Here is a 12,906-nt window from a genome sequence, read left to right as displayed (position 1 = left end):
TGATACGTCATTGGTTTTATCATGGAATAGTAGCTCTGACTGACAGCCCTAGCTACTTTTAATAACCTTGTCATGTGACACTGAACAGTAGCGTTAGTGTAGTAGTAAGACAGGTGCCTTCAGTTCAATCTCTGTAAGGGGCCAGCACCCCACACATGTGCCTGCTGTGTGGAAGTGTGGATTTATTGAGGTTTTAAGCCACAAGCTGAATGGAGTGGGACAGGTGCAACCAAGACTTTGAGTGGAATGAAACAGAGGTGAGCTGTAGCACGATTCAGTGATCTTTGCATCAGGAATGAGTAGGAATGGAACTTATCTCTAAATGAATAGAGAAAATTACTTAAAAGTGTACTCACCTAAACCTTAACTGTCTTGAACTTGTTCTACCAGTAAATGATTCAGGCAATGTCACAGGCAAGTGGAATGTTGCTTTCATTATCTTCTGAGAGAAGAACTAGCTTTACTGAACCTCTTTTAAAAATTTGCCTTAAAACTTCTGTGTAGTACAAACCCTGTAGTATTTTAAGCAGGACAGAAATTTTATCGTGGATTTTATCTGTCTCCTTCATTTGGAATGCAATCAGACATGCTGTGGTTTTCAATGCTCTGAAAGGTGACACTGACTTTTTTAATTGTAATTCCCATTTATGAAGCAGCTTGTGTCAAGGTTCAGATATAACCTAAAATCTCACTTTCATTTGGTAATCTGTTTGGCACTGCGCCGTAAACAGTCAAAGTGTTAGAGTAAATTAGATATCTTAGCAAAACGTATGAACCAAGGCTTTGAGTTTAGTTTTTCAATGTTTCCTAAGATTCTGATAATGCCCCAAACTCAAATATTTGTTGCACAATAGTTTTCCTCTAGAATAACTTTTTAAAAGAATCAGAGCTGAGCCATCCACAGTAGGAGTGCAACAGCTATAGAATGTTTGTATGGAACGGTTGCTGCTGGTAATGTAAAAATAGACACCAATATATCAAGTCTGTATCACCTGCATGGGAACAATTCATGAAGAAAAAGCAGGCAGATTCACAATTGCTCTCTAGGGTATGCCTGTAGTAAGTTTATAGCTCTATAAGGGGGTTTTGTGTGTTCATGTTCAGATCCAGAAATGCTCATATGCCAAGAAGATTGCAACTAACCTTGTGATAATCTTGAGACACAATTGCTAGAAAGAATATAATCTTTCCTGCGACAGAAGCTGTGTGATCATTCATGTGTCTTTGTTTGCTTTTTGTATTCCAGTATTTTTCAGAATGTTGCAGTAGGTCCTTTTTATACTTTTGCATGTGCATGAAGTGCATTTGTATTGTTGCATGCTTTTTATAGTTTGCTCACCAACCACACACACTACATAAATCTTGCATCCCAGTTTATATAGGAGCTGGGGAAATCCACTGGCCTCCTGATGCCTCTGAGGTTCTGTTCGTTTATAAGCAGCTGAGTGCTTTTGTCAAAGAATAGGTTTCAGCATTTGCAAACTTGTTTTCCTTCAGTCATGCATTAGTTTTATGAGTGAACCAAGAGATGAATAAGGAATTAAGTTTGAGATACCAGAAGTATATTTTGTAATCTTACCAGTAATCTATTAAAACCCTGTTTCTTTAGGGATAGCAAATAATGGGAAAAATATCTATTAAGTGCAAGAATACAGCATTGTGGATTTTGTGTATATTTTTGGACTTTTATCATACAGTACAATACTAACTGACATTAAAGATCATTGTGAAAATTATTGTTCTATTACCTACTGAAATTCATTAGAGGGCAAAGGTGAAAGTGTTATGTTACAGAAAGTCTAGTTCAGTGCTTTGATCTAAGTCATAAAATCTATCCTATTATATTCAGTCTGGAGATTGAGTTAAAAAGGGATCAGGTAAAAGTCAACGGAATTGTCCAATAATAATAAATGTTATAGCAGGATATGTCTGTGTACCTGAGTCACTCAGTTGTCCTTTTTTTTCCTGTTATATGTTGGACAGAAGCATCTTGAGAACAAGTGTTTTGTGTAGAACTCCCCCTTGTTGTGACATCTTAAAGTTTTGCTCCAATGATATTATTTATGAATGGGGAGCAGTGGATTGTGGGCAGCACTCTCCGTTCATGATGTCACTGGAGTAGAAGTATATGATTTCATATCAGGAGAAGTTCTGCACAAAGTATGTCTTTCTCGGGCTGCATCTATCCAGTGGTTTCAAGCTATAATATAATATATAAAATGGGGAATTGAGCATTATCAGGAAATGTACAGGAATACGCCTTTATAACATGTCTGAATAATCATCTAACAATGGATACTAAGAAACACAAGCTTATCTGCTTTTATGACATGTAGGATTATGTGGTGATTGAGTAAGTTAAATTCATGTTTAAAAAGTTGTGCTGATAGATGATTAAACTTTATGTAAAACTTCCATTTGTTTTACTAGCACCATACAATAAGGTTTGCTCATTGTGCCATATAAGGAAAGTTTAGTAAAAACATTTCAAAATCAGCAAGCAGCTCAGTGTAACTGTAAATGTAACAATGAGATATGCATGAGCTGATAGGCTGCAGATTTCCTCACAATTTCCCCACATGTTAACTTCCTAATCTCAGGTAGCTATTTAAAAGCCCATTTACAGTATCAATCCGACATTCACTCAGCTGCCAAAATCAAGCACATGCTGGAAATATTTTGCCATTTAGTTATCAGAGACTCACCTCTGGGTTCGGTTTCTGGATATTGGCAATGCAAACCTGGGTCCTAACTTTGTTGACCTCCCACTGCACCATGTACAGGTAGCAAAGCATTTCAGCATCACTTACTTGTATGGAGCTGCACCAGATATTTTGGATAATTGTTGCAGCCAAAACGATTTTTTTCCCCAAACTTTTGTTTTCACTCCAATTACATTGTACTACGATTAGTAATCAGTAGAGACGCTCTGTACATGAGGTAAACCATTCCTTCTGCTAGCAGCCATGGCTTTTTGTTTCCTTTTTCATCTTCCCTGTTATCAAAGCTACCCTGCACTGAAAACAGAACAGCTTTAAACAACAAGATAGCAAAAATTTGAAAACAGAGCCATATTTTGAAGCAGTTCTCCATTATAAAAGTTTGAATGAAAGTTGCCAGTTGGAAATGAGATGATTACCTAGAGAATGCTGCAGGGAAAGTCAAAAGGGGGGGTTAACTTGCATCACTCTTTTTAACAGTGATCTACTGAGCAGCATTGGCCGAAACCTAATGAAATCTTTAGTGAAGTTACTATTATAACGTACCAACTGTCCAATATTTGTAAGTAAATTCAAATTTCTTAAAGCATGCTTTGTCTTATTCTCTGTAGTGTGCTGCTTTAGTTGGTGAAGACCAGCCTCTTTGTTCAGATCTCCCTGAACTTGACCTTTCTGAGCTCGATGTGAATGACTTGGACACAGAAAATTTTCTGGGTGGACTCAAGTGGTGCAATGACCAATCAGAAATAATTTCCAATCAGTATGGCAATGAATCATCTGATTTCTTTGAGGTAAGAAAATAAAATACAATACAGCAAGAATCAAAGCTTTTGTTCCGTAAACCTGGCAACCTACTGAGTGCATAATATTCCTTAAGCAAGACATTTTTCAAAGGATACTCGCTTGTAAAAGGAGCTGTTTAGAATTTTAAAAACTTTGAAACTGACTTTTTTTTCCCTAGCTGCTAGAAATGGAAATATTGTGGACAAAAATCAGATGCATTTTCAATCAATTTTATTAAGTTGGAACAGGTTGTTTGAAAAAGGATAGAGGATGTGTGAGTTTGAGAGCAATATGTTTTATAACCCACAAGTGAGCTGACCTGATAAGTCATGAAGGATGAGTGAGGCATGGTCACTGACACAAGAAATTGTCTTTCATGGCCACTTGCTGTATATTCTGATTTTAAAGCATATTAAGTAATTAAAATTAAATAGATGAAAGTTGCAAATGTTGATTCTAAATTAGAAATGGAAATAAATTAATATACAGAATGTGGTATGGTTAGAGTGATGACACCATGAAGCTATTTTTCAATCTGGTCTCACTTGTAACATTATCTCAATGAAATATAGAAGAAATATATTTCCTAGTAACGACGTGGGGACCGATTTTCATTTACACCTGTTCTCACACATCCCCCCTCCCTGTCGGGTGGTAGCACAATGAAAATATCCGGGAACCTGCCATTTTGATGGGGGCTTTGAAATAAGTGGCCCAGATTACTTCAGAAATAGGTGGGAGCCTCATTACCCCATGTAAATCAGAGTCCTATGGCATAGAGCTGTGTAATCAGCGATCCTTAAAGGGACAGCAGCAGGCTTCTCAAATTTTTGTGGCGTCAGGTTGAGGATTAGTGCTCTTCCTGACCATATAAAATTTGACCCCTCTGATGCTTGATCCTCTGCAGCCCCCACCCCCACATTAATCCCCTGGGTTCTGCAGTTGAGTACCATGCAATTTGATAAACCATCTAAACAGCTCATAAATTCAATTACTGTCCTGTGCTAAATTTGCTAATTTCAGCTGTGGTAGATGTTGAGCTGCTTTTCTTGGTCCCAGTGCCCCTGGGTTAGGGAGGAGAAAAGTTAGCCAAAGTTGCCACTCAAAGGCCGCGATTTTCTCAATCGATGCGGCTTGGGAGCGTGTCAGCTGGTTTCCGGGTTCCAGTCCCGCCCCCAACTTCATCCGGCCTACGGTCTTGTTAAGCCCGCCCTGCAGGCTTGCTGGCCAATTAAGAAGAAGCCGGTCAGATGACGTCATTTGATGATGCGCCATCTGCTGGTTTTCTTAAAGGGACCATGCACAATGTTTCTTTGACAGCTCATTTCTCAGTGTTTGACAGCATTGAGGTGCTGCAAACACTGACAATGACTGTTCACAGGTGAGTTCTTGCACCCAGGCTTTCCAGTGACTCCCTCCTTAGGCTAGAACAGATGGCAGCTGCAGGTGAGGTTACTGAAGCGATCTGTCACTGGTGAGAGAGGTTCTCCCAATGAGGTGGGACTACACATACAATCTAAAACTTGTTACTGACAGAAAAGTCTAAATGCATTAAGAATGAATTTCCCAACATTTTCTTACCTCTGAAACTCACCAGTGCACCATTGGATCCTTCACACCACTTCTGCAGCTGTCATCAATGCAGAAACATTACAGCAGACTCACAACACGCCACACTTACCTGGTGTGGTGTTCGGACGTCAGGAAGTCCGAAGTAGAAGTGTCAAAATTGAAAAAGAGCCTGTTAACTGCCTCTTTGCGATTTTGCCAGCGGTTCCGCCTCCAAACCCGCCCCCTGAGCGCCGGCAAAATTCTGGCCTTAGTCACTTTTCAATGACCCCTACTGGAAAGTGTGTGTGTGTGTGAGAGATATATTAGGAAAGGATCAACGTTTGGTTGTGATGCATGCCATGATAGAATCATCTATTGATACTCACTGCCTAAGCTCACACATGCAGACTGGTCCCTTTGGCAAAGCATTGGAAGACTGCTAGCACCTGTGGACCATGCCCCAGTAAGGCTCAGTGCATTAAGGAGAAAATTGGATAAATATAGTGTTCCAAGGCTCCTGAACATGCATCTTCTACATGCACACATATAAAGATGCTTTATAGTTAACATATTATGTATAGCTAGCTAGAAGTTATAAGACATTAACACAGTTAAAGGCAGAGGATTCAGTTGGATGCATGAATTACAACAGTAAAGCTGACCTGAATAATATATCATATTGCCTCCTTTCAATCCCTTCAAGCTTTCTATTAAAAAATAATGTGAATATAATTAATTGTTTAGATGTGTTACTGAACTTGGAGCTGTCTCAGTTATATCAGTGAGTGTAAACTGCAACTTCCATTGGATGATTACTAGAAGGTTGCTGCAAGGTATTTTGTTACTCACTAACTTTTATATGTTAGACTTGATTATAAAATCTTTCAGTGGTACAGGTTTTTACAACTCTGCTGCATAACCTGCAAGATTGTCTGAACTAAATACAGTGGCTCAGTGAGCTGGTATGTTATCATGATGCATTATGAAATGGTACGCCTCGAATCTGGGATTCCACATCTGGTAAATCCTTGATCTTAGCCAAAGCAGATATCTTCCCTGCAAAAAGGAGCTGGGAAATTCTGAATACTCAGTTCAGGTTAGTTGCACAAAGTTCTATCTGGATGGACACAGAGTGGGATGATCTGGCCTGAGAGTGGTGGAAAATAGGAACCAAAAGCAAGAAGGTCAGGCTATCCCAAGTGCATGGTTAATGCCCCAAATCAGCCACAGGATGACATGCAAACCTTAAAATGTTTCTATACTTTGAGATAAATCCACAGGGTTGAATATCTTCTTTTTAAAAGAAATTTCTTACATAGACCAAAATTATGTTTATAGTATATGTAAAATGTGCTAGTTTCTTGTTAGATGCTGTGAAATAAAGCATAATATCACTGCAGTATGAATCATATGGTACAGTATCACTGCAGTATGACTCATGTGGTCCAGTAACACAATAGCAGGAGCCTGCTCTCTGCTTGAAATAGAATGACAAATTCTGCTACAAATTTTGTTTTAAAATTATAAAAAATATCAAATCTGTAAGTGCTTTAAAACTTAGATGTACAATTCAGGTTGTAACATATTTGATATTTTATTTCTTGTTACACGTAGCTCCATGCTCTATTATTACTATATAATGTATAAGATCAGCAAATGATGTTAACTACTCACATGAAATCAATGTGTTTTAACCCTGTGAGAACCAAACTTCTTTCTCAATTTTTGCCGTTTTAAAGAAATGCTCCAGGAATTAATTTAGAAAAACAAGATTTTGATCCTATGTATATAGCCCCATCCCTTGTCTGGGCCATCATTATCGCCTTCCTACCCTGATTTATGGGAAGGTCAAAAATTGAGCTGTATCGTAGAAAAAAATCTTACATTTATGTCACATCTCTAAGAAACTTCCTAAAGTACTTTACAACAAATAATTACTTTGAAGTGTAGCAGGCCACTTTCACATGGCTCTGTTTTTGCCTGGGTCAGTGGAGTGACATTGGGCATGAGCCCAATGCCACCAGAATAAAATATCTTTGCAACAGCTCCCCCTCCCCAGAAGGAGGGCACTACCAAAATGGAACAAGTGACCCAGCAACTAAAACTGTGCGTGTGTATTAAATTTAAATTATAGTTTTGTTCTCATTGTTTATGAAACAGATTGTGTTTCTGTGGTGCCCACTGGTTGTGGAACACTTTGAGCGAACTAGTGGACATCGTGTGATCTCATTCCAAATTCACTCGGGTAGGCAATAGGGCTCAGAAAAGAGGCAAGCAGTTGAAGCAGACTTCCCCAGTGATCTTGCGTATCCTGGACCTGTGGATGGGCAGTTTTTGTCAGTCACAGGAGTATTCCCACCAAGAGGTCCTCCTGTCCGCTTTCCCCTGCCCTCCATCCCACCCCCACCTCCACCCCCACATGCAATAGATGACTGAAGATAAAGAGTGTTGGTGTAAAATGCAAACTGAAGTTGAGGAGCAGCACTTTCAACTACTACTACTTCATATGGCTGATGTAGATGTAGAGCAATAACTATAATTTTACATTTAGGTGGTTAAGCCAGATAATTTTGTCAGGAGTAACAGAATTATCTGGCTTACCCTTCAACTCACAAAAGAGAGGATGCAACCTTTGGTGATGTGACTAGTTAATCTCCTTTTAGTGGTGTTCATTGAGGAAGGAATCTTGGCCAGGACAATTCCTTGCTCTTCTTCAAATAGGATCCTTAACAGCGACTTGACTGGACAGACAGGACTTTTGTTACATACGTGTATAATAAGACACAGACTGCGGAGAACAGTACAACAGGTGTTTACTCAACGTGGCTCACACTGCAACTGATCTGTACAGATTACTACTCAGCGTTATATACAGGTGTGGTCACTGCCGGTACTGCAGTGTACATGAGCTGTAAAACATAGTTCCCCCCCTTAAAGGTATATACATTACAATTCCTCCCCTTTTAGATTAACAGTACCATAACACTCATTTAACAATTAAATATCAAACTAATTACAATTAACACTTTTAACATGCAACATTAGCTGAAAATAGTCTATTTATATATTCAGTCTTTGGGGAGGCTTCCTGATCCTTTCTGGATAGCGCCTTTCCCGAGTGTCTTGCTCTTGGTGCGGAGGCGATTCTGGCCCCCTGTCGTCGGTTGGTTCATCAGCTTCCGATGTTACTGTTTCTGGGGTAGATGCGACCTGTACGTCGGGTTCATCACCAGGTACGTATGGGCGAGGCATGGGGTTGACTTGTTCCTGTGACTCTAGGATCTGGTCAGCATGGCGTCTCACGATGCTCTCCCCAACGTCCACTGTGTACATTAGTGGGCCCTGCCGTGTGCATATCGTTCCTGGCTGCCATTTTTCTGTTCGGTAGTCGCGGGCCAAGACTGGTTGCCCTACATTGAAGCTCCTTGTTGGCTTCTCATGGATGTGCTGGAATTGCTTACTCTCAACATCTCTTTGTACGTTTGGTCTGAGCAAATCCAGGTGAGATCTTAACCTTCGGTTAAAGAACATCATGGCTGGGGCCTGGTTGGTGACTGCATGTGTCGCATTCTGGTAGGCGAACAGGAAATTGTCCACCTTGTGCTGCAGCGGAATGTTGTCATTGTACATAGCCTTTATTGCCTTCTTAAAGGTTTGTACAGACCTCTCAGCCAATCCATTTGTGGCTGGATGATACAGGGCGGATGTGTAATGCCTTACCCCATTCTTTTTCAAGAACCTCCGGAACTCTTCGGACACAAACTGTGGTCCGTTGTCGGAGCAAATCTGTTCTGGCAAGCCATTCCTGGCAAAAATGGTCCGTAGGACTGCAATAGTTTTCTCCGTGGTGGTAGAGGACATTTTGATGACCTCAGGCCATTTCGAGTGCGCATCCATGGCTATTAAAAACATTGAGTCCATGAATGGACCAGCAAAATCAATATGCACCCGTTGCCATGGAGATGAGGGCCACTCCCATGGGTGTAGAGGGGCCTGTGGTGGTGCATTTTGGACTTTCTGGCATCCTGAGCAGCTCTTGGTCAGGTCCTCGATTTATTTATCGATTCCCGGCCACCACACATAAGCCCTGGCTAGGCTTTTCATTTTTACCCCTCCCAGATGACCCTCATGAAGCTCATTGAGCACTCTATCCCTTAACTTGGGTGGAATTAGCACTTGGGATCCACACATCAAGGTCCCCCGGCACACTGACAGCTGTTCTCTCCTTGTCGAGAATGCTGGCAACAGTGAGTCGCCATGTGCTGGCCATCCCTTCACCGTCAAATCATATACCCAAGACAGTGTCGGGTCATTTCGGGTTTCCTTTTCGATACAAGCATTAGTTACCGGTAGGTATTCAACTATAGTCGAATGGAATATTTCGACAGGATCCACTGCTGGTGCTTCCTCCGCAGTAGGCAGTGCCAGGCATGATAGCCCATCAGCATTTCCATGCTGTTTCGTGCCCTTATATTCAATCTCATAGTGGTGCGCCCGTAGAAAAAGTGACCATCTTTGTAGTCGTTGCGCAGTCATCACCGGAACGCCCTCCTTCGGATTAAAAATGGAGACAAGAGGCTGGTGATCAGTCAGCAAGGTGAATTTCTGCCCGTGCAGATAGTGATTGAACTTTTTCACTCCCCACACTAAGCTGAGGGCCTCCCTGTCAATCTGGGCGTAGTTACGCTCGGCTGAGGTTAGTGATCGTGACGCAAAGGCTATTGGCCTCTCTGAACTGTCCGAGAATTTGTGCGACAGCACCGCTCCAATGCCGTAGGGTGACGCATCACATGCCAACCGAATTGGTAATGCTGGGTTGTAATGGGCCAATACCTCTTTCGATGTGATTAGTGTTTTGCTCTTCTGGAAAGCTCGTCTACATTCGTCACTCCACTTCCATGACACCCCAGTTTGCAGTAGGGTGTTCAGTGGGTGTAGTATTGTAGACAAATTTGGCAAGAACTTATGGTAGTAGTTTACCAGCCCGAGGAACGACCTCAGTTGTGACACATTTTCCGGTGCTGGAGCCTTGACTACTGCCTCAATCTTCTCTGGGGACTTATGTAACCCCTCTTTATCGATAACGTGGCCACAATACGAGATCTGTTTTCTAAAAAACTTGCATTTGGGGCGGTTAGCTCGGAGCCCATATTCCTGCAATCTAGTGAGCACCTGCTCCAGGTTGGCAAGGTGATCACTGTCATTTTCGCCCATGACCAGGATGTCATCCAAATAACACTGAGTCCCTGGGATCCCTTGCAGGACTTGTTCCATTGCCCTCTGCCAAATAGCCGGAGCTGATGCTACCTCGAATACCAGCCGGTTGTATTGGTAGAGACCTTTATGGGTGTTGATTGTGAGGTATTTTTTTGATGCTTCTTCTACCTCCATTTGCAGATACGCCTGGGCCAGATCAATCTTAGTGAAGCGTTTCCCTCCAGATAGCGAGGCGAAAATATCTTCAATCCGCGGAACTGGATATTGTATGGTGTGAAGGACCGGGTTCACTGTTACCTTAAAGTCCCCACGGATGCGAACCTTCCTTGGTTCCCCAGGCGTGCTGCTCAACGACTTTTTCATCACGGACGATGGGTGTAGCCCACTCGCTCCAGTCTACCTTGGACAGTACACCTGAACGTTCCAGACTCTCCAGCTCTGCTTCGATGGCTGGGCGGATCGCATAAGGTACCGGTCTGGCCTTAAAAAATTTTGGGCTTGCGTTTTCTTCAATTTTAATCGTCGCTGTCATGCCTTTTAGTGTTCTGAGTCCTTGCTGGAACACTTCTTTCGTGTCAGTTAGGATCTTTGACAGCCACCCAGGTGTGACGTTGTCATCCTTTTTGTCAGCCACAGTCAGTGTCTGTATGGAATGCCTATCCAGTTGTATTTTCCGGATCCATTCACGTCCCAGTAATGGTGGTCCTCCATCTTGCAATACATACAGGTCTAGTTTTGGTGTTTCCTTACCGTAATATATAACGGTCACCCTTATTTTTCCTTTGGGGTAGACCTTTTGCCCCGTGTACGTCTTCAAAATAATTTTTGTGTCTCTCAAGGGTATGTGTGAGAATAGCCGCTCGTAGTCCCGTCGGTTTATGACTGTTAGAGCTGATCCTGTGTCCAATTCCATCTTTACCTGGACTCCTGCTATCTTGAGAGTGACCCAAATGGTTCGGTGATCCTCCGTTGTGATCACATTATGTAGTTTCAGACAACTCAGTTCCCTGCTTTCAGAGTCATTATCACTCTTTTGTTCGTCTGAACTATTCTCCGTTATCTTATGTGCCTTCTTGTACTTTCCTTTGGTCGGTTTCTTATTGCTGGTTTTCTTCCTGACCTGCAGACTCGTGCTATGTGTCCTACTTTTCCACACTGTCTGCACACTTTGTCTTTGAACCAGCAATCATTCTGGTCATGTGTTGTTCTGCCGCAGCGATAGCACTTCTCTGTTCCATATGACATTTCGTTTGTGCCATATTCTTGCGGTCTCTGTTGTATCTCTGCAGCGCCCCGTGCTGCTGCTTCATATGATACTGCAATGCTGAAAGCCTTTTCCAGCATAAGGTCCTTTTCAGATAGAAGCCGTTTCTGGGTTCCTTCACTTTGAAGCCCACACACAAACTTGCCCCTTAAGGTATCTACCAGTCCCGCTCCAAACTGGCAGTGTTTCGATAGTTTGCGCAGTTCTGTTAAATAATCAGCATTGCTTTCATCCTTATGCTGGTTCCGTTTGCGAAACTTGAATCTTTCTGCTATCAGCAGCGGTGTGGGGTTTAAATGTTCCTTTAGTATCGTTACTATGCCTTCAAAACTCTTTTCCATTGGCTTCATTGGGGGTTACTAGATTTCGTAATAAATCGTACGTCTTTGCACCCATTAAATTTAACAATACCGACACTTTCTTGTCATCTGACACCCCATTTGCCTTGCAGTACACCTCTATTCGTTCGACATATGTAGCCCAACCTTCGACTTCATTGTCAAATGCGGTGATACTGCCACTCTTCGGCATTTTGGTGTGGTTTAAAATGGTGTCTCCCAATGGCTTAAAATGGCGTCTCCCACGCTTTCCTTCCTCCCCCGCTGCTGCCGATGCCGCTCCCGGTGGTTCTCGTGGCAATGGCAGCACCCTGTAGGTTTCGCGCGCTTCTCCTGCGCTGCTGCCAACGCCGCTCTCGGCGGTCCTCGTGGCAATGGCGGCGCCTCGCGGGTTTCTGCGCGTCTCTCTCTCCCTCTCTCCGACGCTGCTCAGCCCTTGAACACCGGCTGCACCCTGTGCGCTCTCTCTCTCTCCCCCGTCAATGCTGCTCAGCCCTTTGCTGTGCCGCTCGGTCGGGCTCCAGCCCGCCGCTGTCCGGGAAGGGTCTGCGCACTACCTGTTGCCAGCCCGTTTCGCTGGACCACCTCGACTGGAAAGCCAAGCCTGGCTCTCGACAGCCTCCCCCGCAATTCTCGAGTCTCTGCTGGATGAGTGGGCGGTTGCCCGTGGTCGACGCCCGAGTCTCTGGCCTTGACCTCCAATCCACTGATCTCCAGGAACGAATCCCCGGGAGGTGATGCAGAGTTGCAGGTAGGTTCGAACCTGCCTCATCGCCAATGTTGCATCCATGTATAATAAGACACAGACTGCGGAGAACGGTACAACAGGTGTTTACTCAACGTGGCTCACACTGCAACTGATCTGTACAGATTACTACTCAGTGTTATATACAGGTGTGGTCACTGCTGGTACTGCAGTATACATGAGCTGTAAAACATAGTTCCCCCCCTTAAAGGTATATACATTACAACCTTGGTTTAACATTCCTTCCAAGGGACAACACCTGTGATAGTGCAGGACTTCCTCGGTACA

General features: G+C 42.9%; 1 protein-coding gene across 9 annotated transcripts in view; it reads left to right on the top strand.

Moving 5' to 3' along the window:
- The window catches only part of ppargc1a (peroxisome proliferator-activated receptor gamma, coactivator 1 alpha), a 476,227-nt gene that overhangs the window by 299,559 nt on the left and 163,762 nt on the right, over nt 1–12,906 (top strand). For 6 of the 9 annotated variants that reach the window (XM_085967770.1, XM_085967703.1, XM_085967743.1 and 3 more), the window contains exon 2: nt 3,332–3,511. In XM_085967770.1, the coding sequence (XP_085823896.1) occupies nt 3,332–3,511 (180 nt within the window). Of the gene's footprint in view, nt 1–104; nt 258–1,246; nt 1,266–3,331; nt 3,512–12,906 lie in introns of those variants that run through there. The other 3 variants (XM_085967752.1, XM_085967712.1, XM_085967734.1) reach the window with 2 other exon arrangements.

This window comes from Somniosus microcephalus, chromosome 2, assembly GCF_052327205.1.
Source record: "Somniosus microcephalus isolate GS21.2 chromosome 2, FLI_Smic_1.0, whole genome shotgun sequence".
NCBI lineage: Eukaryota > Metazoa > Chordata > Chondrichthyes > Squaliformes > Somniosidae > Somniosus > Somniosus microcephalus.
Note: the sequence above shows the minus strand (reverse complement) of the source record. Positions and strands in the feature narration are given on the sequence as shown.